The 27,119-nt window shown below is 39.5% G+C and overlaps 1 protein-coding gene across 1 annotated transcript; it reads left to right on the top strand.

The window, feature by feature from the left end:
• Nucleotides 1-9,329: 9,329 nt before the first annotated feature.
• On the top strand, nt 9,330-25,203 carry LOC137379816 (calcium-activated potassium channel subunit beta-4-like). The gene is made up of 3 exons (XM_068051195.1): nt 9,330-9,665; nt 23,111-23,238; nt 25,035-25,203. Exons 1-3 carry the CDS (start codon nt 9,330-9,332, stop codon nt 25,201-25,203), a joined length of 633 nt encoding a protein of 210 aa, XP_067907296.1.
• Nucleotides 25,204-27,119: the final 1,916 nt, after the last annotated feature.

Consider the following 27,119-nt stretch of genomic DNA (forward strand, 5'->3'; position numbering starts at 1 on the left):
GCCATCAATTTTTCTTCCTGTTGGTAAAAACACCTTGTGGTATAAACTGTACTTTCACCAATGATAAAACTGCATTCAGAGATGCTGTCAGTGACAATAAGAGACAGTCAGTGAGCACTTCAGTAACTGGTCACAATTAGTATGGTATTTTAGGTAAGAAAGACTTGGATTTGTAAAGCACCTTTCACAGCCACAGGACATCCCAAGCACTTTACAGCCAATGAAGTATTTTTGAAGTGCAGTTGCTGTTGTAGGAAGTGCAGCAGCCAAATTGTGTGCAACATAGTCCACAAATAGCAGCGTGGTAATTATCAGATAATCTGTTATGTTTGTTCAAGGATAAATATTGACCAGCATACTGGGGAACACTTCCCTGCTCTTCAAATAATGCCATGATTTTTATGTCCACCTAAAATGGTAGGTGGGACCTCACTTTAGCATCCAATCTGAAAAGTAATTGTGTTTAACTCCTACTGCATCACAGAGCAGTCATCTTGTGCAATCACACTGGCAATTATTGGCATGGTGACTGGTTATGCTCTTGATTGGACATGTAAAATTCAGATCAAAAGTTGACCTATCGGGAACTGGGTGCAATGAGTTAGTGGTCTTTCAGGCAAGTTTAAATTCACTCCAAAATATCAAGCTAGTCATAGTTATACAGCATAGAAACAGGCCCTTCGGCCCACCGCGTTCATACTGACCATAATGCCCATCTATACTAATCCCACCTGCCTGCATTAATTCCATATCCCTCTATGCCTTGCTCGTTCAAATACCTGTCCAGATGCCTCTTAAATGTTGCTACTGTGCCTGCCTCCACCACCTCCTCAGGCAGCTCATTCCAGATCTCTGGTTGCAAGGATCTGATGAGATATGCAATTGAATAATCTGTCTAATTCCTGGAGGAATTCTGCTATCCCTAATTTGACATTAACTGACAGTTTCACTCAAGAAACCATAGGATGGTAAAAGTCACTGGTGCAACAAGCTGCTCTTCTGAAATTGAGCTCCATCAGCACTAACCTGACATTTTAAATTCAGCTAGTTTTAAATTTGTTAGCAAAGTAAAATTGACATAAGATCTTCTGGAGTGAACTATGTTAAAATTTTGCATCTATGTAGTGTTACTGTTAGCATTCTGAAAATGTTCCAAGTGTTCCTGAATGTCTATAATTTACAGTTCACTTTTGTTTATGATCTTTTATAAATGTTGGATCTCTCCAATACTTCAACTGCTCTGAACAGACTGTGGAGGCCATCACAGACAAGCTGGATCCTGTGTTCACCTTTTGAAAGTGCATTTTGCAATTACTTAGTACCCCAAAGCTGGTGGGAGAACAAAGGCCAATAACACTCCAACTGCTGCTCGATTAACTAACAAGCATAGAACATTCTGGTCTGTTTGTCTTAGTGCTACACGAGGTGGTATTTCACGCACTAGTCCATTAAAAGAGCAATAAGTAATTTTTAAAAATTCAAGCCCCATTTCACTCATATGGCATGTTCTATATTTAGTTCTGGTTGATGTGTACTGAAAATAAATCTAGGTCACCCAGATTTCCACACCAACTTAAACAAAATCAAAGGTTACGTCATTTGAAGAACGTATACATAAAAATGGAAAAGGAAATTGTACTGAGTACAGTACACAAAAATACCTTCCTTTGCCTGAAGTTAGAATTGAAAAGTATCGATTCAAATGAAGTGCAATTGTTCGGGGTGGGTAGGAGGAAGAAACAACACAATGTCACACACTGGGTCATTTCTCCATATTCTACCAGATTCTCCTCCAACTTTAGTTTATAATATGCTTTTTCGATAGCCCCACCACCAAAAAAAATTAGCGATTATAAACATTGAAACTTTCATTTGTCAACTGACCTACTCATTTCTTATTTTTTCAACTATTGAGTCAGTGATAAGGGATTATCAACATAAAAATGCAGAAGATTGTTAAAAACGTGCAATGCAATTACCAAGGCAACATTGAGGTAGATACCAAAATATCTTTTGGGGGGAAAAAAGTAGATAAGCATTTGACAGAGAAAGTTTTAGTCGATGGAAAGATGGCACAACCAAAGGGATTCGTTTGGGATTGCTATCGTCATTGTAGACAATGGTGAGCCCCATAGCTTTCTAGCTTGAGGTATTGACTGCTTGATAAATAATTATTTTAACTCATGTTAGTCACCTTCGAGTACCTCACCTGATTGATCATTCTTCACACGTGAATCTTGCAACAGGTATCACTGCCCAGCTGATACCTTTTGTCTGGATCTCCATTAAGAGTTGGTGATTGGGGGCAGATGCTCTAGACAGTTGTTTCCTCCCTCTTTAGTCTGGAGTAACTGAGTGCTTGCCCTAACTAGGTTGACAAACTCAGCAGCGATAGAATGGACCTGGGGTTATTCTTGGCCTGCATGGCTCAACTACTCGTTGATTTAACAACCGGAGCCATGACAGGCATTTAATCAAAAATAGGCTAAACTAGCAACTGCATATCTATAGAAAGGTCAATTAATCACCTCTTCCTTTAAAATGTTTCCTTGGCTTCATATTTGTTTTAAAAAACACGAGAACTGGACGATGGAGTATTCAGCATCCTTGTCATTTGGAGTTGTTTAATGAGGCCTCGAGTTTAGCTTCTCATCAGATTCTTAATAGTTCTAAAAGCATAAAGCAGCCTGTTCTCATTATAGATTAAGACATTTAACCTGTATCAACTCGAAGGCAAATTTAAAAGTTAGCGAACTGACGGTCACATCTTTGCTCCTTCATTTCGAGTAACCGTTAAACGGTCACAAATGTGACTAGCAATTACAAGGAGAAATATTGTTCCTGCTAGATTGAGCAGATGGAAATGAAATGTTTGCACTTTAAACTAGACAGCAGGAATTGAGGTATTGGTATTGAATGAGCAAGCATTTTGGGGCCTATTCCTATGTTCAGTTCCTGCTATAATACTCGCGACTGCATATCACTCTACCCAAAGTACAGAATAGAACTTTTAAGTAATGGGTTTTCTTAAATCAATGGTGCAATTCCAGTTAGAAAACTTTTTTTGAATATTTTCTAGAACCACTCTTTTAAAAAAACAATGCTATTGTAATCTTTCCATTGCCCTTAACGGGCCCATTAAACCAAAGGAGCTCCTATCTTAAAACCACATTCCAATGTTCACTATCAGGCTGAGTGTAGGTGTTAAGGAATCTGTAATCAAGTCCCGATTTCTATTTTTATATGCTGCTCAAAGTCTAGCTACCTATTCCTTATACGTCGTGGCTTCTGGACGCTTTCTAATTCTACAATATCCAAAATCGAGGAAACAGGCGATCAGAATGCGTCTATTATTTCAGCGCTGTTCCACGTGGAGAATGGGAGTAGGAATGCAATCGATCCATCTCTTCACCCCCCTCAAAAAATCCTGCTGTCGTAGAGCACCAGGAGCGTTCAATAAATTAATTACCACACTAACTGAAGATTGATTGCGATATATTTAATTAAGACAGGATACGAGAGGGAATTAGGGTGTCGTTCTCAAAGGAAGATGAGAAAACTGCACAGCCACAATCTTCTCTTGCATCCTGACCCCATTTTCGATGCAGTGTGCGGTTAGATGATGAATATGATGTTTGTATTATTTCTCTAATCGCTCTGGTTAAATGGGAATCAAATAAAATAAATCTAAGGGTCAGCATGTAGCTCATCACTTCCGTCCTGTAGGTAATTTGAAGAGTGGGGGCGGGGGGAGCTGATAAGTTTCAAGTTCGAAATTGTGGTTTTAATGCTAATAGAGAGCTATAATTATAACTCTGCCATCTCCTATAAATTTCTGAGATCTCTGGCCTCTTGACCATTCATGATTTTAATGGCTCTGACACTGGTTGTGCCTTCAGCTACCAAGGTCCTCAGCTCTGAAATTCCCTCCCTGAACCTTTCGGCCTTTCTTTCCTCCTTTAAAATGCTCCTTAACACTCATCGCTTTGACCAGGGTTTTGGTCATCTGCCCGAATATGTGGCTAAGAATCAAAATCCGTTTCATAATATCCCTCTGAAGAGCCTTGGAACATTTTACGACATTAAAGGAGCTATATAAATGCAAGTTGTTTGTATCACTATTGATCTTTGGGAAAACAGTCTGTGCATCACTGCACCTGGTTGATAGCATTAGTTATATAAGACACCGTCTTGGTACTAACCTCAAGCTCTTGAATTTGGTGAACTCGGCAGTGTTGTGGTGTTGCATTAATTCCAGGTGTGCAGTATAACTGAATATTAACCTGTGGTATCGATAGACCATGCATTTACTGTTTTCAATGTAACCATACAATTTTGTCATGTTTCCTGTCAAGTTTGGTTTAAAACGGATTAGTTTGTTTAACCCAATTATCTACAGGAAGTATGTAATAGTCTGGTATTATAGACATTAGGAAAACATGTCAATTATTAGAATTGATGTACATAAATCTGTAATTAAATATGTTACAATGTAATAGATCTGTGGTTCTTGAAAGGGTTTGATTCACTGCAGCCGTTACAACTGCGTAACAGGACACACAAACTATTAACATAAAAGCAAAATACTGCAGATGCTGGAAATCTGAAATAAAAACAAAAAGTGCTGGAAATACTCAGCAAGTCAGGCCGCATTTGTGGAGAGAGAAGCAGAGTTAAAGGGCGGAATTTTATAAGCTCGTCAAGGCAATGCTCACGTGTGACTTGAGCCCCTGCGATATTTCGGGGGCTCATTTAAATGAAGGGGGAGAAACAGCTGCCCCTATGACGTGGAGGGGTCAGCCGCTCCATCTACAGCGTCCGGCGCCAGTTTTAAAGGGCTTCAAGCCCTCCAGGTAAATTTAAATGTTTAAAGGGACAGGTGAACGAAAATTAGAAATAAAATTTTATTTAAACTTTGAATCCTCGCTCCTACCCCTCCCCCACTGAGCTTCCAATAAATAAAATGATCTAACCCCCAGAAAACCACTTTGCAATATGCCAAGCTTTCACACCCCAACTTCTCCACCTTTGATAAGAACAAAGAACAAAGAAAATTACAGCACAGGAACAGGCCCTTCGGCCCTCCAAGCCTGCGCCGATCCAGATCCTCTATCTAAACATGACGCCTATTTTCTAAGGGTCTGTATCTTTACTTCCTGCCCATTCATGTATCTGTCTAGATCCTCAACCTCTTCCCACCATCCCCACAACCAACTGGAGCTGTTTTCCCCGCTCCCTCTCCCATTCTGCAAATTTTACTCCTCCCCCATCCCACCAGTGTCACCCCTTGGATCTACGAATAAATAGTTGCCCAGTAGCGATGGCCAGAATATTGACGTGTGACAGCCAGAATATCGGCACGGGATAGCTGTCGTTACCAGGTAAGTGTTCATTCATTCATTGTAATATGATTAGCATATTTAGATGAAGGCTCTGCTGCCGAGTGGCCGGGGGGTGGTGGGCCACACTGAGGCCTTGCCGCCACCGGTAAAATGCAGTGGGGTCTTCCTGGCATCGGGATCGTGTTGGGCCTCTACCGGAAGAATATTCCAGGCCTCCCCCCCTGACACGACCCCCGATGTCGGAGGGCTGGTAAAATTCAGCACAGTGTTTCAGGTCTGTGTTCTGATGAAAGGTCACAGACCTCAAAAGTTAACTCTGCTTTCTCTCTCCACAGATGCTGCCTGACCTGCCGAGTATTTCCAGCACTTTTTGATTTTATTACAGACCATTAACACTTTGGTTTCTGATTGAACAACTTAAAATGCCTTGCTTGAGTGTTAAAAATTTATATTCCCGAATTAAACGTGCACATTGGTAGTTTTGTGGTGCAGCCTATCGGAGATTAAAGTATACTGATTGGAGTTTAGAAGAATGAGAGGTAATCTTATTGAAACATCCAATTCTGAGGGGGCTCAACAGGGGAGATGCTGAGAGGATATTTCCCCTAGTGGGGAATCTAGAACTAGGGGACATAGTTTCAGAATATAGAGTCGCCCATTTAAGATGCAGATGAGGAGGAATTTCTTCTCCCAGAGGGTGGTGAATCTTTGGAATTCTCTACCGCAAGAGCTGTGGAGACTGAGTCATTGAATATTTTCGAGGCTGAGATAGATACTTGAACTACAGATGAGACAAGGGTTAAGGAGAACAGGCAGGAAAGTGGAGTTGAGGCTGTGCTCAGATCAGCCATGATTTTATTGAATGGCAGAACAGGCTTGAGGGGCAATATGGCCTACTCCTACTCCAATTTCTTATGTGAAATTCTTTCACCTAGCGCCACTTTGAGCAGCACTAGACAGCCTTACGCCAATTCACAGGGGTAGGCAGCAGCGTGGGCAATGATATCAATGAAGAAAATCAAGAGGAACTGCGCAGGCAGTGAGTGACCTGCAGGCGCTGCCTGTCCCCGGGGAATTGACATAAATCTGTGTAACGCTGCTTGAAGTGGCACTACCAAACAACTTTTCCCCACTAAAAGTTTCCGCATGGTGCTATGGCCAAAATGTGCAAACTCATTACTATAAAACAGATATAAAATCAGCGTAATGGAACAGTGTAATGAAACCAGCGAGGAAGGTGCTGGAGGGGTCTTAGAAAATGCAAGGAAAAACATTCCCCTTTGGAATGAAGCTGGAGATCATAAAATAAGCTCACTTTCTCTCTGTCCTGCAAACGTTTGCACAATTCATTGATTCAAGCTAACAGGGTAATTTGCTGATATCACTCTGGGTAGTGTACTCTGTCCTGCCAATTTTTATAGCTTACACAGTAATGTACCAGAAGGGGGAGATCAATTGACTGAATTTAAACTAATTGGTGCAGCAGAAAAGAACACAAAAGTGGGTATGGGTGGATCTTAATTGCGCTATTTGATTCCATCTGGACTAAGCAGTTACCTGGACAGAAATCATGGGGCAACTCCAGGCCACTGTATTTTAGGATTTGTAACAGTAAATATTTGCGCACGTTCTAGCATGATGTTTTGGTTTATATCTAGGAAGAAAGTTTAAGCTCTGGAAGGTTGATTTCTGCTGACTGATATTGTTACAACCCATTGAGAAAGAGGTCTAGGGTTCCCTTTCAGCTTTCACCTGGTCTTACTCTAACGGGGTTTAATTTTAATCAGTGTTTTTAGCCCCACCCCGGCAAATCCTTGTTCACCACTTTCCAATTATATGGCAAAGAAACCAGCACAAACAGGTTTTCTTAGGTTTAAAGAAGAAAAGTTGAAATTGATTAAACTTAAACTCTAATTCGGTTACCGCCTACAGATGCACAATGCGCCCATGCTAGCCTGCATACACGATACACACATGCAAATAGAGACAGAAAAGAGAAGAAAAAATAAAGCGGAAAAGTTTGAGGCAATGTCCAAAGAGCTTCTGTTACGGTTCCCTGTAGAGTCCTTGATTGTAGGTAGATCTGGCTTTTCATTGGAGTGCAGTATTCTTCTTAAACCTTATTCTCTGTAGAAGACTTTTCTCTCTTGTGGTTCATTGGGATTCAAAGGCTTGTGAAAAAGAGATGGGAGAAGACAGGAGAGATCTTCTCAGTCCAGGAGCGAACACTCTCTGTTCAAACTGTTTGTACAATTCAGAAAAACCCAATTTGCCAAGCAGGTTAGTCATGTGACTAACTGGTCTGACCATGTCCTGGATTGGATCACCTTAGCAGTCTCTAGAATGCTGCTCTTACGCACAATACCTGGTGATCAAGGTCCATTGTGGGCTGAATGTGTCAGGGAATGGTCCTTTGTCCTTCCAATCACCCTCTGTTAATATGCAAATATTTGGGCGGCACAGTGGCGCAGTGGTTAGCACCGCAGCCTCACAGCTCCAGGGACCTGGGTTCGATTCTGGGTACTGCCTGTGTGACTGCGTGGGTTTTCGCCGGGTGCTCCGGGTTCCTTCCACAGCCAAAGACTTGCAGGTGATAGGTAAATTGGCCATTGTAAATTGCCCCTAGTGTAGGTAGGTGGTAGGGAATATGGGAATACTGTAGGGTTAGTATAAATGGATGGTGGTTGGTCGGCACAGACTCGGTGGGCCGAAGGGCCTGCTTCAGTGCTGTAACTCTAAATAAAAAATAAATAAAAATGTCTTTTCTAGCCTTATCTGTTTAACAAGTCCTTTTTTCACTCCAGTAACAGTTTAAAAGCATTGTTCATGACAAAATTAATGTGCCTCATTCTTGGCAGGTGAAGGCCCAGCAAAACAATATGATGAGGCTTTTAGTGGATTGACTCAATTCATTCTGGGATTGAGATCTTTTACCTGATTTTAAATGATCTGGTCCCTCACCCAATGGTTAACGTCTCCTGATTTTGAAAAAAAAAAATCCGATTAGTTATTACGATTTCTCTGCACTCCAGCAACGGAAATGGAGTCAGATAAATCTGGCGAAAAGTTATAAATGAAGGTAAATGTTGGATCAGCTTTAGCTTTTCGGAATGATTCTTTCATTATTCAGGAATTATTTAAGGGTTTTATACTTGAAACAATCCTAAATGCATCATCCTAATTTAAATATATATATATTTTTTTTTAATCCGATCAATATATAATGTATCTTGACCTAATTATATATTCAAACTATTTAACTTGATTATTAGAATTTAACTGAACGCAAATAAGATTTCTTGCTCTACCATTTAATGAATTTAAGGTGCTTCACTGTTCCTTGCAGTGGACAGAGAGAACATTTTAATACCAATTCCAAATCGGCGGCTGTTTCCTGCTGGTGGAAGGATGCGTTTAAAGATCGTGTTCCCGGGGCATACAGTCCTGTTAGAAAAGCACTCAAACTGGAGTCCGTAGGGAATGGTTTTGTCATACAGCTTTGTGATGGTGTCCCTCTGCCAAACGAAGGCGAATCCATAATTGCCATCTGCCTCTTCCTAAAGGGGGAAAATTACTACAGAGACACTCCCACTGTCTGGCAGCCCAATCTGAGAGAGTGACGGCTACAGATATGGTACTTACCAGACCAGTTAGTAAACAGCAGTCACTTGGAGCTGTGTGCTATTTCTATCTAAGAAGCTTACCTAATCCAGATGTAGCTGTCAGGCTCTCAGTCGCTCCAGATCACAGGGAGTGGAAGAACGAAAGTCGCACTTAGAAGCTGCGGTTTATATTTAAAGAAAAAAAATGTGGCTATTCTCTTTGCAAGAGCAAATAAGTTATTCCGTACTTTTACCCGCTGGTTATCGAGGCTGAAACGTGTGGCTCTCAGGAAGTTTTTGAACCGGTTGCCGACAGTGAAAGCCTACAATAGATTTGGATAGACTGAGAAGCTCCTTTTAATTCCTCAGACCGAGCAGGGATTTCATGGCGAAGACCAGAATCGCTTATGAGTATTCCGAAGCCGAGGATAAAAGCATTAGACTGGGGTTCTTCCTCATCATTTCCGGAATCGTTTCCTTGTTCATCCTTGGATTTTGCTGGTTAAACCCCACGCTGAACAACATGCAGTGCAAGGCTGCCAACTGCACTGTAGTGTCGTTGCGGCAGATCGGGGAGATGTCTGAGTGCACTTTCACATGTGGGGCAGATTGCAAAGGGACATCGCTTTATCCCTGTCTCCAGATCTTCGTCAACAACTCCCAAACTAACAGCAAAGCGCTGCTCCATTACGACGAACAGCAACTCATTCTAAACCCCAAGGTAAAGTGAGCTGGTGCTGTGACATAGATTAAAGAGGTTTGAAATAAATCTAGGGACAATTAAGAGCAGCATATTTCACTGTTTTTATACATTATGAAGAGGCCTGAAAATTATATTTTCTTATTCAGTCAGAGTGGAGTTTCTTATCTTTAAATACATTATAAATTATACTTTCAGAAACGGTAACTTGTAGGTAATACTGACTTTTTAAAAAAACTAAAGCTTATTTGAAATTAATACAAACATAGAGAATCTGTAATTGCTGACTGCAATTGTTATCTACTGTACAGTTGTGTAACTGTGTCATTGTGCCTCGGTGGCAGCACTCTGACCTCTAAGTCAGAAGGCTAGGCTATGGGTTCAAGTCCCACTTGAGCGCATAATCCCAGCTGACACTTAATGCGGCACTGAGGAAGTGCTGCACTGTTAGAGGTGCCATCTTTTGGATGAGGTGTTAAACTGATGCACCGTCTGCCCCCTCAGGTGGGGGTCAAAGATCCCACAGCACTATTCAAATAACAGCAAGTTCTCCTAACCAACCTTATCCCTCAGCAAATATCACTAAAACAGATTATCCAGTCAAAAATCTGCTGCCTACATTATAATAAAACTTCATTCATTGTAATTCGCTTTGGGATGTCCTGAAAGGCACCATATAAATGCAAGTCTTTTTGGTAAAAGTTTGGTCTTGTCTGAATAGCAACAAATCGAACAATGAATAATATGACCTGAAGACAGTTCCTTATTTTTATTGAACAGATAAACTTGGCTTTAGAAAAGTTAAGAGGTGTGACTTTTAAGCCTTTAAAACCTGTGTCGAGTTTGGGTTACATAGACAGGTATAGTTTGAGAAATCTAGTCATGGGCTCCAGAGTACATTTTATTAATGGAGTAGTTAATGCATGAACAAAATGCAGTTATCCAATATTCCATACATACAAAGCCTCTTCATTAAAAGAAGTTAATCATCGACCCTACGGCTTTTTGTGAACTTAATCACAAATGCTGCAAAGTGCCACAGGACATTTAGTAAATTGGAAGTAAACCTGTTAATGCAATCAATTCTCTTGTAGGTCATTTTCTTTTCTATTCCCGAACGGTATTGTCATTCATTCAAAGTGTACTCTATTAGTGCATAAGAAGGCTACGTTTCTTGAAATGCTTCCAGTCACTCTACCAAAATGGAACATGTTACGACCAGGTAAGAAAGGGGTCTAGCCATTCCCTCTCAGCCTTTACTTGGTTTAACTGTAACCGGGCTTAATTTTAAAAACACTGTGTTTTAGCTCCCCCTCAGTGAATCCTTGTTCACTGCTTTCCAATTGTAAAGCAAAAAAATCAGTTAGACAGGTTTTCTTAGATTTAAACAAGAAAGGTGGAAGTTTATTCATCTTAAACTAATTCGGTTAATGACTACGAGTACACAACATGACTACGCTAGCATGCATATGCCATAAACACACACGAAGATAGAGACAGAAAATGTAGAAAGAATAAAGGGAAAAGGTTTGAGGCAGTAGCTGGGTGTATTTGCAGTCCTTTGAGTTCAATGTGGAGTCTTTGGTTGCCAGTAAATCTTGCTGTTCATTGAGGCCCAGTGAACACTTTAATTTGTTTGGATGTAGGAGTCTTTTTTCTCTTGAGGTTTAAGCAACTTCAGTGGGTCTGGAGGTTTGTAAGAAAGCAAGAGAGAGCCAGCCAGGAGAAAGGCTGTCTTGTTCCAGGTTCAGTTACAATCTGTAGTCTGTCTTCAAACTGTCCTGTGTGTAGTTCAAAAAAGCCTGGACCAGCAGGTTAGTCATGTAACCAGCTGCTTTAACCATTCCTGCATTTATGGATTCTATCATCTCAGCAAACCCTGGAATGCAAGCTTCCTTGCACCTTCAATGTCTGGTGATCAAAATCCATTTGGATTAATTGGACCAGGGAGTAGTTGCTTTGTCTCCACAAGCACCGATTTTTAGTATGCAAATATCCTCCAGCCAAATGTCTGGTGATCTCTTTAAACAAATCATTTCTTCACTTCAGCAACAGTTTAAAATTAATATTCATATGACAAAATTAATATGCCTCATTCTTGGCAGGTGGGGGTCCTCATGACAAACATATAAACGTTCCATTAGTATCAATACAAATTTGGCTTGAATCCATTAAATGGTCACTTTTCATTTTAGGGAAAGTGTAGTATATAAAGGCTTGTATAAAGAGTAAACACGTTGATCATAAAAAATATTTAGATGCAGTTAGTTCAAAATTATGACATGTCACATGAAAACTAACATCTACCAGCCTTGTCCACACCCCATTGTTTAGTTAAGAAAGAATCTGCCTAAATTTGAAATAAAACCATACAGACAAGGAAACTGGAATATTAGGACCCTTACAATTAGCCTCCCTTGTAGTTTGCGAAGGAGGGATAGAATTGCCAGGCCTCCTGCTCCAATTCAAGATGCATGCGTGGTTGTCAGGTGAGGACAAGATCGGAGTTTAAGTGATACCCTTGAGGTCAAATATACCGCTGACACTTGCCCTAATGGGCATTTCATTGAGATATTGGAAGGTAGAAGATGCCAATAGAACTGTACTCGTTCTTGGTGCAGTGTCTTTGAAGGGAAAGAGGAAATCTTGCATCTACTAATGAAAGGTAAGACAAGATCATTAAAAGGTCTGCCTCGTCGTAGAGCAGCATGGTGTTGTAGTAAAATGTCATTTTCTGTTTTGAATTTGAGAGAGCAATTCAGCATTCCCACATCATCCTATGCCATTTAGCCCTCTGAAAATGAATCTGACAGCAGAGGAAAGGTTGTGATTAACCTGATACATAGGACAACCATTTCTAAAATCAAAGTTAAATATGTGCAGTTAAATTTAAACTTAATTTTTCTCTCAGCAGAAATACCATCTGATTGAGCCTCACTAATATGTAGCCCTTAAGCATGTTCAGTAGATCGTACAGTTATATTTGAATCAGAAGATTGTGGATTCCCAATACCTGAGTGCATTGTCTAGGCTAACATCTGGTGCAAACCCGAAGGAGTCCTGCATTGCTGTAGGTCTTGTCCTTCAGATGAAAGGTTAATCCAAGGTCCTCTCTGCCAGTTCCAGTGGTTCAGTTGGGTGCTAATGCCCAAGGTCACTATCCAAAGAGAAGAGAGTTCTCCTGGTGGCCTGACCATGAACTGATGTCAACAAAAAAAGGTAACTGGTCAGACATCCAATTGCTGTTTGTATAATCCTATTATGAGCAAATTGACTTCCATGTTTGCATAACAGTAGTCACCCCAGTTCAAAATAATTCATTGTGTGTGAAACACTTAGGAAGATTTGAGATTTGATAAATGTTATGAAAACTAAAGACACTAAATTAATAAGGCAGTATTTTTGTAATTTTTCTGTAGCTTTACAGATCTTTCAATAAGACTTCTTAAGTTACATGTTTAATAAACGTTTACTACATTTACATTCAATTCACCAAATGTTGAATTTTCTTATGTAAAGCTTTTTTAGGGAAGCAGTAGCTAGACAACATTTGAGGTTAAATTTTACAATTTATGGTGATTTAATTGTGCCTGTCTAGTTATACTGAGTAATTTTCCTGTTCCATTACATTGTCTTGATAGATTTACTCCTCAGAACATGAATTTGACATGATGCATAGCAAAGGAAAAATGCCCAAGTAATGCTATTTTTTGTAGATACTGGAAAACTGACTTGATTTTAATTCTGACTGATTAAATGAGCAATTTGCATTAACATATTGTTAAGTATCTTATCTGACTACCACACAAATGAGCTGCAACATCATTACAATCAGAAATAACATTATCCTGTGACTCAAGATCTTTCATGTTTGTTTTAATGGCATGAGAAGTTTGATCAACAGTGGAGTATGCCAGTGATGAGACATTTGAAATTCAGTTAAAAGGCTTCATCAGCCCAGCAGTTCTTTTGTTTTTTTAAAGAGAGAAAAGGAATTCGTTTATCTGTGAATACTGATTTGGTAAAAATATTGTAACAGACCATTTTAATGTGGCAGGTAACACAGTCAAGCCTGATTTCATTGTTGCTTCTTCGACACACTCAACCTCTCTACCCTTTCTCCCCTCTCTCTTTTCCTCTTGCCCCTCTTCTTTTTTCTTCCTCTCTCGACCCCCCCCCCCCCCCCCCCCAACTTCTTTCTTCTTTCCCTTATCTGCTTTCTCAAGAAAGGGAGAATTTCATTCAGTACAAAAAGAATGCCATCCAAGATCGCCAATTATGTTGAGCTTCATACAATCTGAAACAGCCAGCAAGAAAGTAATTGGTTGCTCTATGTTCTACCAATTTCCAGCTTTTGCCCTAAAACCTTGGTGTTGGCATGTGCTCTAACGACAGCACGGCAGCTTCTAATTCATCTAGGTCAGAAAGATCTTGAAAACATAAAGGATATGTGAAGTGTCAATAATCTCACTGAAAGCAAAAGGTACACTTGAAAAATATAAGTAGATGTAAATAGCCATAGTATAGGATACCAACAAGTTTGAAAAGAATAAGGTAGATGAGATAACTCAGTAAATAATAATTAGGCGATGCCACAGATATCTATATTAATTGTAATTGAGTTTGGTCCTGAATCATCTTTCTCTGGGGTATTTTTCTCTTGTTGTGCTAGTTGACACCAGAAGTTGGTTACTCAAGAAGTTGAAGCGCTTGTCAAGAGGAAGAGGGCGGCTTATGTTAGGATGAGACGTGAAGGCTCAGTTAGGGCGCTTGAGAGTTACAAGCTAGCCAGGAAGGATCTAAAGGGAGGGCTAAGAAGAGCAAGGAGAGGACACGAGAAGTCATTGGCGGATAGGATCAAAGAAAACCCTAAGGCTTTCTATAGGTATATCAGGAATAAACGAATGATAAGAGTTAGAACAGGGCCAATCAAGGATAGTAGTGGAAAGTTGTGTGCGGAATCAGAGGAGATAGGGGAAGCGTTAAATGAATATTTTTCGTCAGTATTTACAGTAGAGAAAGAAAATGTTGCCGAGGAGAATACTGAGATTCAGGCTACTAGGCTAGATGGGATTGAGATTCACAAGGAGGAGGTGTTAGCAATTTTGGAAAGAGTGAAAATAGATAAGTCCCCTGGGCCAGATGGGATTTATCCTAGGATTCTCTGGGAAGCCAGGGAGGAGATTGCAGAGCCGTTGTTGTTGATCTTCAAGTCGTCATTGTCGACAGGAGTAGTGCCGGAGGACTGGAGGATAGCAAATGTTGTCCCCTTGTTCAAGAAGGGGAGTAGAGACAGCCCTGGTAATTATAGACCTGTGAGCCTTACTTCGGTTGTGGGTAAAATGTTGGAAAAGGTTATAAGAGACAGGATTTATAATCATCTTGAAAAGAATAAGTTCATTTGCGATAGTCAGCACGGTTTTGTGAAAGGTAGGTCGTGCCTCACAAACCTTATTGAGTTTTTCGAGAAGGTGACCAAACAGGTGGATGAGGGTAAAGCCGTGGATGTGGTGTATATGGATTTCAGTAAGGCGTTTGATAAGGTTCCCCACGGTAGGCTATTGCAGAAAATACGCAAGTATGGGGTTGAAGGTGATTTAGAGCTTTGGATCAGAAATTGGCTAGCTGAAAGAAGACAGAGGGTGGTGGTTGATGGCAAATGTTCATCCTGGAGTTTAGTTACTAGTGGTGTACCGCAAGGTTCTGTTTTGGGGCCACTGCTGTTTGTCATTTTTATAAACGACCTGGATGAGGGTGTAGAAGGGTGGGTTAGTAAATTTGCGGATGACACGAAGGTCGGTGGAGTTGTGGATAGTGTCGAAGGGTGTTGTAGGGTACAGAGGGACATAGATAGGCTGCAGAGCTGGGCTGAGAGATGGCAAATGGAGTTTAATGCGGAGAAGTGTGAGGTGATTCACTTTGGAAGGAGTAACAGCAATGCAGAGTACTGGGCTAATGGGAAGATTCTTGGTAGTGTAGATGAGCAGAGAGATCTTGGTATCCAGGTACATAAATCCCTGAAAGTTGCTACCCAGGTTAATAGGGCTGTTAAGAAGGCATATGGTGTGTTAGCCTTTATTAGTAGGGGGATCGAGTTTCAGAGCCACGGGGTCATGATGCAGCTGTACAAAACTCTGGTGAGGCCGCACCTGGAGTATTGCGTGCAGTTCTGGTCACCGCATTATAGGAAGGATGTCGAAGCTTTGGAAAGGGTGCAGAGGAGATTTACTAGGATGTTGCCTGGTATGGAAGGAAGGTCTTACGAGGAAAGGCTGAGGGACTTGGGGTTGTTTTCGTTAGAGAGAAGGAGGAGGAGAGGTGACTTAATAGAGACATACAAGATAATCAGAGGGTCTTTTTCCTCGGATGATGATGGCAAACACGAGGGGACATAGCTTTAAGTTGAGGGGTGAAAGATATAGGACAGATGTCAGAGGTAGTTTCTTTACGCAGAGAGTAGTAGGGGCGTGGAACGCCCTGCCTGCAACAGTAGTAGACTCGCCAACTTTAAGGGCATTTAAGTGGTCATTGGATAGACATATGGATGTAAATGGAATAGTGTAGGTCAGATGATCGGCGCAACATCGAGGGCCGAAGGGCCTGTACTGCGCTGTAATATTCTAATTCTAATTCAAATTCAAAGCTGTTCAGCAATGCAGAGCTAAAATCCATTGTGTAAAGTTCTTTGAGTGAAGATATTTCTCCCTTTGTTTAAATTCTTCATTATAGAGTTCCTTGAGGAAATCGTGAAGCATATTCAGGCAGGCAATCAGGACTGATCCTCTTGGCACCAATCCATTAAGTTTTTTTTTACCAACTTAACCTTTTTAGAGGCAGCCTTCAGTGGTCCTTTTTAAGGGACTGCATGTAGTCCAGGTTTTCTTGAATGCAGCCAGCCCAATGCCGGCTGATTTTAGGGCAGACCAATTTTGCAAAGCAAGCCTAAACAGGGGTCTGGCATACTTGGATATGCAAAAAGCCTGACGTATGCATTAGCTACTGGTTTTTGGAAACATCTCTTTTTGCTTTTATCAAGCAAGGTACCCACCATATTGGATGCTTTGGTGACTTTTACATCTATAAAACGGGTGCGGCACCATCTAATTTCTGGGTCGTGGTATCCATTACAGCCTGTTATCCCTGTATGAATGGTGAAATATCCAGTTACATCAGGATTCATGAGAGGTGCTTGGAATATCAGGATTTTTCTCTCAGTTCAAGACCTGACTTTTTCAGGATAAATTTACTGCAGATGATTGAATATGCTAAACTTAGCCGATACCAGTATTATGTAATGGACAGAGTCCTTCAGTTAAAATAAACCTTACGGGATAATGAGTATCTTTTTGACTGATGTTTAATAAACTGCCAGCACTTGTGGCAGATGGATATTTACAATAATTGATTGGAAGACAGGTTGCTTCATTGGTATGCTGTGTGAAACAGCTGTCACCACTTTACATAAAAATGAGACTTAATGAACTGCTTTTCATATCAACCAGTTTTGCTTCAGTTCACAATATCCTTGTTCAGCCCAATGCATTCTGACATCATCAATAGCTCCCTGTCTTTAGACTCTGACTCTTACCAAGATGATTGTCATGCCTTTCTCCTCAAAAACACCACCCTTGTTCCCTCCATTCTCTCCCATTACAGTCTTATCTTTAATCTTCCTGTCCACTCTAATGCCCTTGAACATTTTCATCACTACCTGACTCTGTGCTTACCTCTATCATTCAATCTTTGAATCCTTTCAAATAGCCACTCTAACCTGTCCTGGTCAAAGTCACAATGATATTTTGTGGCTACAATCTTTATGCACTATTGCTCCTCCTCCTTCTCCTTGATCTTTTCATGGTGTTTAACATTCCACTCTTTTCCACTATCTCTCCTCTATAGTCTACCTCTGTGGCACTGCTCTAGCCTGATTCCATTTCTATCTCCGGTAATCGTTGCACCTCATTCCCTCACATCATGTGGGACACAAGGCTCCATTCTTGGTCCCCTTTCACCTTTATAGATGGTGACACTGTTTAGTTGATGGATGACTGAGAATTTTCTTTGGCTCAAGTCTTGCTGATGCTGGGTTATTCTGCTCAGCTTCCACCAAAAACTATGCACCTAACATTGTCCTCCTCCTTCAAAGTGAACACAAAAGTGTGATGCATAGTGTCCTCCATAACACTGAACTGAACTTCAAAGCCCATTTCCCAACTGACACCAGGGATTTCCAACTCTTCCCTCATACCGCCCCCACCCCCATTGCTGAAACCTTATTTTGTGCCTTTGTCGTCCTCAAAATCTTACTCTGATGCTCTTCTTGTCAGATTCCTGGGTTCTGCCCATCACAAGTTACAGTTCATCCAAAACTGCATCACCTACATTTTTTCCTGTTTTAATATCTGCTCCCTTCTCATCCCTTTTCTTGCCAACTATTATTGTTCCTGATCCTCTTCTGCATCAATTTCAAATGGTTGTCATTATCTACAACTCTTTCCATGACTTCACCTCTTCTACTCCTGCAACCCATTCTGTCATATGTTCCAACACAGGCCTTCACTCTTCTGACTGGTCTCCTTTGCATTCCCCTTTTGTCCACTCCAGCTCCAGAGCCTTCAGCCAAACAGCATCTCACTTTGATGCATTCTGTCTAAGCTCCTTTGCCATAACACCTCTTTCCTCTCCTTCAAAAGCTTCCTCAACATGTACAACTATTATCTTCAGTTTCCATCTCTAATTATCTCTTCACTGTTTGGGGCCTGGTTATTTCCTTGGCTTTGTGAGGCTCTGTTATATTAAAGACACTGAATATGTGCAAATAGCTTTTTTGATGGAGATATTTAAAGAGTTTTCTTCTCTGCTGAATGATGTTGCTCATCTTTAGTTATCTTGTGATTAGAGAAAATTTGCACAAGTTGATGGGATTTTGCCCTGCTTTGTAAAATTCTACAGCTATAGGAGGAGTGTCTTGTACATTAGCCAAAAGTCTAAAAGGACGTAAGTCGGTGTTATTTATGTGCCCATAATTTAGCATCAACTTGGTCCAGCATTAAGCAAGTTATCAAGGTTGGCTGGTGTGGAAAATACATGCAACACAGGTGTAGATTTTATGTGTTCTTCCTGGGTTTGCGGCAATTTGTTTTCTCTGTTCCTACCTATGCTGCACTTAACCCGTGAGTAGTTAATGCTAGCATTGAATATAACAAGTGTAAAAGCACTCCATTCTCCAACACTAACATCCCTCACCTTGATGGATATAAAACTGTCTGTCCCTTCCTTTTGCATACTGGCTCATTCAATTTCATAAGTAGTTTCATCCATTACATTATGAAATCAACAGTCTTAATAGTCATACATTTTGCAGCATGCATAACTATATTAACATACCTTTTCAACTGGAAGCTGCAGGCTTGTAATGAGCCAATACAATCAGCTGCCTTTCTTGTGTTTTCTATTTCAGAAATCATTGGACCTCCCTAGAATGTGTATTTCTGTTTAAGCGGTGTTTTCCTTCTTCAATATTCACTATTGCCTCCATCTATCATTGCAGAGAGCCAGGGATTTATAATAAAAGCATTGGTTAAAATGGCTGTCTTGCAAATAAAGTTTTCAGCTCATGAGCACTGAAATTAGCAGTTGTTAATTGTATCACAATGATGCGTGATAAGTTCCTTCACGCTTTTCAGCAATGTTAAATCAAGAAAGATGTGTTTTTGGTGTCCCTTCGCATACATCACCCTAATAGGCCCCACCCCAGCTTTTAATACCCGCTTACTATTTACATGCTAGCAGAAGATTTTTGGATTCCCTTTAATGTTAACTGCCATTCTATTCTCATACTCTCTCTTTGCCAGTGTTATTTTCCTCTTCATTTCCCCTCTCAACTTATTGTATTTGGTCTGGTTCTCGCTTGAAGAATTCACCTGACATGCATCATACACCCTATTTTTTTCTCATCATATTCTCTCTCTTTCTCTCCCTTGTCATCCAAGGAGCCCTGGCTTTGGTTCCCTTACCTTTTCCCCTTGTTGGAATATACCTAGCTGGTATTGAAACAGCTCCTCCTTAAAGATCACCTATTTTCCCTGTCAATCTTTGGTTCCATTTTACCTGGCTAGATCCCCTCTCATTCCATTGAGGTTAGCCCTCTTCCAATTTAGAAGTTCTACTTTAGTTTGTTCTTTGCTCTTCTCCATTGCTAAACTAAACCTTATGATACAATGATCACTCTTACACGAGTGTTCCCCCACAGACACTTGGTCCATTTGGCCTGTCTCATTCCCCAGAACCAGATCCAGCAATGCCTCCTTCCTAGTTGGTCCGATAACTTACTGGTCAAGGAAGTTCTCCTGAACACATTTCAGAAATTCCTTCCCCTCCTTTCCCTTTACTCTAACATTATCCCAATCAGTGATATCAAATAATATTACAAACCCAGTGGCTAATCTCGCAGATCCTTAAAAAGTACATTTTTTACTTTTTAAAGTTTACTAGTAGCACTGAAAAATTTGTTTCAAATAATTTGCATTTTTAAAAATTTTTTGCAGTTTTATATAACTTACTAAATCTACATTGTTTATAGGTAGTGATGGGTTTCATGATCTTTGTGATTCACAGAAATTATAATACAGAAAAATCTTTCCCTACTAGAATGAAACTGATTGCATTTGAAGCATTTGTTATTAGTAAGCAGCATATTTTAATCTATAAATAGGAAACATGTAGTTCGGATTTCTGTAACATTTTCAGAAAATACAAAATTGAGAAAAATGACCCACATTATCTGGAAATCCCCATAGATGCTTGGGGAAAATGCAGTTACAATGGTATTCTATTTAGTCTAAAGGGCCTCTCTCCATTTAGAGAAGTATTATGGAAAGGATATTATTTTTCACAGGTATTTCACAATATAACTAATGCACTATCCTGATAGAACCAAATGTATTATTCTCCTCTTAATGTTTTCCTTCCAATCCTCGAGGCATTGATTCATTCTATGGTTTCCATAGACACTAACAGCCTTGCCGAATTGCAGCCTTAATTTGAGATTGTAGGCATGTGTGTTAACCAAGTTATTCAACCAAACCTGTCCACGCTAAATGTCCGCCAGGCTGGTTTTCTGGAAAGATAGCAACCAAACAGGATATTTAATTTGTTTGATCTCTCTCCCCCTTTTGTCCCTGAGAAGATTAACTCAGCACAGATCAAGAGTCAAACCCTCCGATCTTTCTGGTCTTAGTAGCCAAGCATCACAACATGCATTGCATTTATTTATGAACAAGCATGCACTAGACCCAGTTAGTAATGTGGCCATAGCACAAATAGAAATTGAAGCAGCTCCTGTAACAACAGATGTTATGCTGCCCCAGGGGAAAAGGCTGCTCCGCTCACAGGAAATGGCTATATCCATGGGGAAAGATATGAGTCATGAATTCATTTCCTTGCTGTATTTTTGGTTCAGTGCATTTGTATGTTTAACCTCTTTAGATTGGAAATATTGAAATTGTCCAAAATATTACTTCTCAATGACTCCAGCTTCTCTGGCCATGTCTGTACATGTCACAGTAGTCATTCATTTTTAATACACACATTTGTTTCAGGTACCATTCAGAACATTTACAATGGGTACACCTGAAGAAAGAAGGCCTGTAGTTGTGCTAGCATTTATTGCTTACGCTTGGGCAGTGCTGTTCATGGTCCCTTCTGATAATTCACTTTGTCTGTTCTTCATCTGCTGGCAATATGAAAAATCACCAAAAGAAACATTAAGAACTATAACTGTTTGATATACAAAGACTATCTGTGTTGCAGTAAAGTTTAAGTTCTTGTTTTGATCACAAACTTGCATTCTACTGCTTTTGGTATTGTGCCACCTGTCTTCAGGGTGTAATGGATCCACTGTTCTAGAAGCCTGGCAACTTCATGTACTTTTTCAAGAGATAAATGAAACAGTTGGTTGCGCAGCAGAAGTCTGTGCTACTGTTGAACTTCCCAATTGTTGAGTGTGGTGATTATGGATACCATCAGGCCACCTCAAGGGAGATGTACAGGCATTGGTAGCAGTACAAAGAAGAGTCACAAACCTGATCCCCTGGTGCAAAGGGTTTGATATGAGGAAAGGCTGGAGAAACTTAGGCTTTACAGCTTGGAAAGAAAATATCTGAGAGTGATCTTGTCAATCTATATAAGTTAAGGGAATGGCAAATATAAATCTGGAATATTACTTTAAAGTAACTTACAAAAGTAGGACAAATGCATACAGGTTTAAACTAGTAAAAGAAACAATTAGGACTGTTATAAGTTGATATTAAGAAAGATTGATCAACACATGGAATAAACTTCCAGATTCAGTAATGAAGGTGAAAACCTTGGAGACACTCAACAATTAGATGCTGCAGTAGGGGCTGTAAGATTTTTCTAGATGAATGAATTAAGGTACCATAGATACTCGTGTAAAAGTTGAATTTTTGAGACTAAAATTTGGGAGTTGACCTTTATAGGAGCCATATTCTCGAACTTTGATTAACAAAGTAATAGCCACCAGGCAGACAAGTACTGACATCTAATGGTTGGGCCACACTGATAAGGCTGCTGGGAATCACTGCAATGTTGGTATTATGTGAAAGAACCTCAGTGAAAATATCATCCACTAGGTGCGATTTAAGCATGTCAGATGAGCAAACTTTTTTTCTTTACATAACCTACCTTGGCACCATATTGGAAAAAAATGTGGGGGTCCTAGCTGAACATTCGGAAATTTATACTAGTGCGTGATTCGAATGTTCTGTCTGTGCTCTGAAAGTTAAGGCTGACATTTCCACAAGATATAGGAAATACTCAAGATTTTTTGGCCTAAGGTCATGGGTCAACTTTTACACGAGCATGTATGGTAGTTTGAATGACCTGTCTCATCCATAAATATCTTGTAAATTGACCATTTAAATTATTAAACTATTTAAACTATTCCTTCGGGTGACTGCCAAATTCTGCAGTCCACAAGCATCTGTAAAGAGAAATGACAAGTCCCGTTTTGGCTGTGTGCGCTTCATCCAAAATGAAAACCAAAAGATTGGGATTTTCTTTCTCTGCGATTGACTTACCTGTTAATTTTTCTATCTCTCTCCTTTTTCCTAACCTACTGAGTTCTAATGCAGGGAACCAGCATAAACTCATCTTTTTTTGTCTTTACAGATGCTGACCAAAACTTTTTTTTATTTTTGTACCCTACATTTCTGTTGGTTGCAAGGTTTGGCCCATATACTGCACAGTCATGCATGTGAGGTAAAGTCGCTGGAGAAGTGCCTGAGTGACAGGATTACATTTCAGTGTTCAAGTATGGCCAACAAAAAATAATGAACTAGTTAAATGTACTGCTACTTATTAATAGGTTTTACTTAAAACCTTATTCATTTCATGTGATTTGCAGTAAAAGCCCAATGTGATAACACATTTCTCACTTTATACAGTGTTCCTATATTCCTCCTTGTGAAAGAGACAATCAGAAAAACTCAGAAAATGTTATGAGTTGGCATGATTATTGGAAGGAAGAAATAGGCTCACAGACTTTTATATGCTACATTAATCAGCAACGAAGGTAAGACTATTAAAATTCACTGTGCATCTACAGCAACAAATTTCATGTACAAAGCACCTTGTATTTAATACTTTGTATGAAATATATAGTATAACAAATTTCCCGAAAGCACATTAGTTGAATGATGTGACTTCTAATTGTGTTTTGACATGAACGTACAAATGCAGTGGGGTAGATTTTTGTCTCTACTGTTTGGGTGTTGAGCATTGTCTAGGTGAAGCACAAAGGAAAATCCTGTGTCACAGTTTGCGCATTAGTAACTGAACCCACTTGATCTTCCTTATATTGAAATGAATAGAAGAAAAATCAATTGGTTCTGTAAGGGTTGTGTGATTCATCCATGCCAGATTTTCCTGTCTGAGCTTCACCCAGATGACGCTTAATGCCAATATGTTAATCACGAATATAATACCTTACAAAAACTTGCATTTACATAGCGCCTTTAACATAATAAAACACCCAAGGCACTTCATAGGAGTGTCATTAAACCAAATTTGATATCAAGCCACATAAGATATTAGGGCAGATGACCAAAAGCTTGGTCAAAGAGGTAGGTTTTAAGGAGCGTTTTAAAGGAGGGGAAAGAAGTAGAATTGCTATATTATTATATAATTATATCCCACTGTGATCATTGTACACAAATCATTGATGAAATTTGCAATTATAATTAATAATTGGACACTATTCTTTTCAGTTTCTGATAGTGAGGAAAAGTTTATAAAGCCTCAGTCAGGCGAATTTCTCCAATGTTTGAAGTAAAGACAATAGTATTCAAACAGAACTGCACACCGCTAACTCCTAATTTCTATTGGTGGAGGGAGTTAAAATCCCGCTTAAAGGTCTTGAAGTTTATTGTACAAAAGTAATAGAATAAACCCACTGCCTCTAACTAGAATTTTTGGGGAAAAATCTTTAATATTAATAGTCTGCAGCTATATTTTTATCACTACCGAAATTAGCAATGAAAATAATTATACATGGCAATTTTGTTTTAGAAGAGTCATGCTTTTTTCCTTAAAGATAGGGTAGAATATTTAGGATTATTTGATGATTGCCACAATCTAAATTCCATTAGCTGGATTCTCAATTGATCGTTGTTTTAATGAATGTATGTCGTAAGAGCAACTTTGCTGTTCTCAAAACAATGTTGCTATATTAGATAAAGTTACTTAACAGTTTGAAAAATATGGGTACAGTAGTTCAAATAAACTGGACAGAGGCTATAAAACATTATGGGAAAATAGTCTAGAGAGAGCTTTCACTCTGAATTGCAGAATATGAATGGGTACAATTAGCTTTTCATCTATAAAAGATTCAGGCCACACAAGACAAATACTGTCTTATTGAGATGCATAGGGAAAGATCTCTTGTACTTAATTAAAAATAATTGCGTTGTATCTAGCAAAACCACTACAGAGGGTGGTGTCCCAATCTGAAATCCTACCTTCAGTGTTTTTGAGGGTGGTCACTATAAAAGTGATGATCCCTTGACTGGCCTCGACTCCTGGAAACTTTACAAGAATGGCAGCCCTGATCAGGAGATGAGGCACTGTTAGTAAATTAGTGCAAGCAAAAAAAAAGTTTGGTTAGACATTTTTTAAAAAGGATATTTTGCCATGAATACGTGAATATAGAACCTCAACATGCAGTATTCCTTGATTTTAAAAACTATTACCAAGCAATCAAATAAGCAGCAATTTGCTTCCCTAATGGTTCAGGTTGAAACATTAATTTGTATATTCTTTATTCAACAAATGTACTGTTCACTAAGTCCTGTGTTTTGGATTTTTTTCTAGACCTGATGATGTGCTTTTGAAACGTGCCCATGATGAAAATGTTCTTTTGCACTGTGTGCTCTGGCCTCTCCTTACTCTCCTGGTGGGTGTCCTGATTGTGCTTCTGACCATTTGTGCTAAGAGTCTTGCTGTTCGAGCAGAAGCATTGCAGAAAATGAAGTACTCCTAGTGAGAAGACTGATCAGAGGTGGCAATCAGACAGCATTCCAGTACTGAAATAATCAACCAGTGCATTCAAAGGCAAATCCTTGATGACAAAGACCTGAAATTATTTTATGCAAGTGTAGATTTGCAAAGTTTAGTATGATTTAAGCTGCAGGGAAGACTAAAGGCTTGATGATTGATTGTAAATGCTTGTGATTTGGCATGAAGACTCCATCGCATTATTGCTGAGAAAAAAAAAAGCAGCAGATCTAATATACTTAACTATTTCCCTTCAATTCAGTTATCCTGGTTCCCAGAATATATTGTGAGCTAACTGCGACCCCTCTTCCTTGTTGACCTTAGTTAAATGAAATCTCCCAGAGTCTTTGTTATTGATAACTATTTTTTAAAGAAAATCTGTCCTTTGTAATGATGTAAGGATGAAATTGTTAATGAATGGGTTTTAAAAATAAAGTCTTATGAGAATACTGGAAGTTTTGTCCAGTCACTTTTAGGAAGTAATGTATGAACGAACGGTCTTTGTTCTGAGCAAAATAACCTTTACATTTGAAACCCTTCATATATTCATCAAATGATACTGCACAGAAGGAGGCTGTTTGGCCCATCATGACTGTGCTGGCTCTTTGAAAGAGCTAACCAATTAGTCCTACTCTTTCTCCATACAAACCTATACACCAAGTATTTATCCAATCCCCTTTAGAAAGTTGTTATTGAATCTGCTTCCAATTGCATTTCAGATCATCATAACTTCCTGCATACAGTTCTTTTCCGTGTATGTTTCTTTTCCACATACTGCATCTGGTTCTTTTCCTAATTACCTTATTCCTTGTAGTCTCAGAAAGTGCCTAAATAGGGGCTTCAGTAGATATTTGTGTGTTTCGAATAACATGCAGGTGTGACGGAGTATGAATTCTGACTGTTTTACTTAAAATATCATAATTGTAATGTTCTTTAAAAACCTTTGACAGGCCACTGGTAAAAAAATAACATACATTCAAATAAGAAGTAAGGGAAAATAAGATTAACTCATTTTGCAAAAACTGACCAGTTAGTACTTTAATATCACAGTTCAGAGTCGGTAGTTCTTGCAGACGTTCTTGGCTCCAATTCAAAGGGTTCATATTTAAATCCTTGCCATGACTGATATTTTAAGTTGACTACCTTTGCCAGGAAGCTTTCACTAGTTTTTGGGACAAACTGCTAAATATATTTTATGATGGTGGAATATTTCCTTCCACCTCAGGGTTCAGTAGCACCAGCAAGCCATTTTCCCCTGATGATATAATCAGTGTTCACTGAAAAATTAACAGTTAAGAACAAGAACAAAATACCAAAGCTGAATATTTTTGAAAGGGTCACTATCAATCCTCAAAAATTGTGAGTGAAACTTCATTTTTTCTAAACATGTATCACATTTGACTTTTTGCGTGTGTTACAAGGATTTTGTTTTTCATTAAAACTTAAGATTCTATGTTTTTCAAACTGAAAAAGGATTTTCAGTGGACATTGAGACACCTGCAAATAGTTGAACACTATGGATGTTTTGAAAGGAAGTTCAACCAAAAGCTGAACTTGTAGAAGGACAGGAAAGCAGGTATTTTCAGGGAAACCAGCAAAGGGGTTTGACTTTAGAGCTATAGAGTCGTACAGGATAGAAACAGGCCCTTTGATCCACAACGTCCATGCCGACCATAATGCCTATCTACACTAATCCCACCTGCCTGCATTAATTCCATATCCCTCTATGCCTTGCTCATTTAAGTATCTGTCCAGATGCCTCTTAAATGTCGCTACTGTTCCTGCCTCCACCACCTCCTCTGGCAGCTCATTCCAGATACCCACTAAAAATTTACCCCTTTGATCTACTTTAAATCTCCTCCCTCTCACCTTAAATCTATGCCCTCTCATTTTAGTCACCCG

Source organism: Heterodontus francisci, chromosome 18, assembly GCF_036365525.1.
Source record: "Heterodontus francisci isolate sHetFra1 chromosome 18, sHetFra1.hap1, whole genome shotgun sequence".
Taxonomy (NCBI): domain Eukaryota; kingdom Metazoa; phylum Chordata; class Chondrichthyes; order Heterodontiformes; family Heterodontidae; genus Heterodontus; species Heterodontus francisci.

What these genes read in the sequence shown, in the direction of transcription:
- LOC137379816 (XM_068051195.1), top strand. Translation starts at nt 9,330, where the DNA reads ATGGCGAAGACCAGAATCGCTTATGAGTATTCCGAAGCCGAGGATAAA. An exon ending in AACTCATTCTAAACCCCAAG is followed by an intron (nt 9,666 to 23,110) that starts GTAAAGTGAGCT and finishes CACTTTATACAG; the next exon opens with TGTTCCTATATTCCTCCTTG. An exon ending in TACATTAATCAGCAACGAAG is followed by an intron (nt 23,239 to 25,034) that starts GTAAGACTATTA and finishes ATTTTTTTCTAG; the next exon opens with ACCTGATGATGTGCTTTTGA.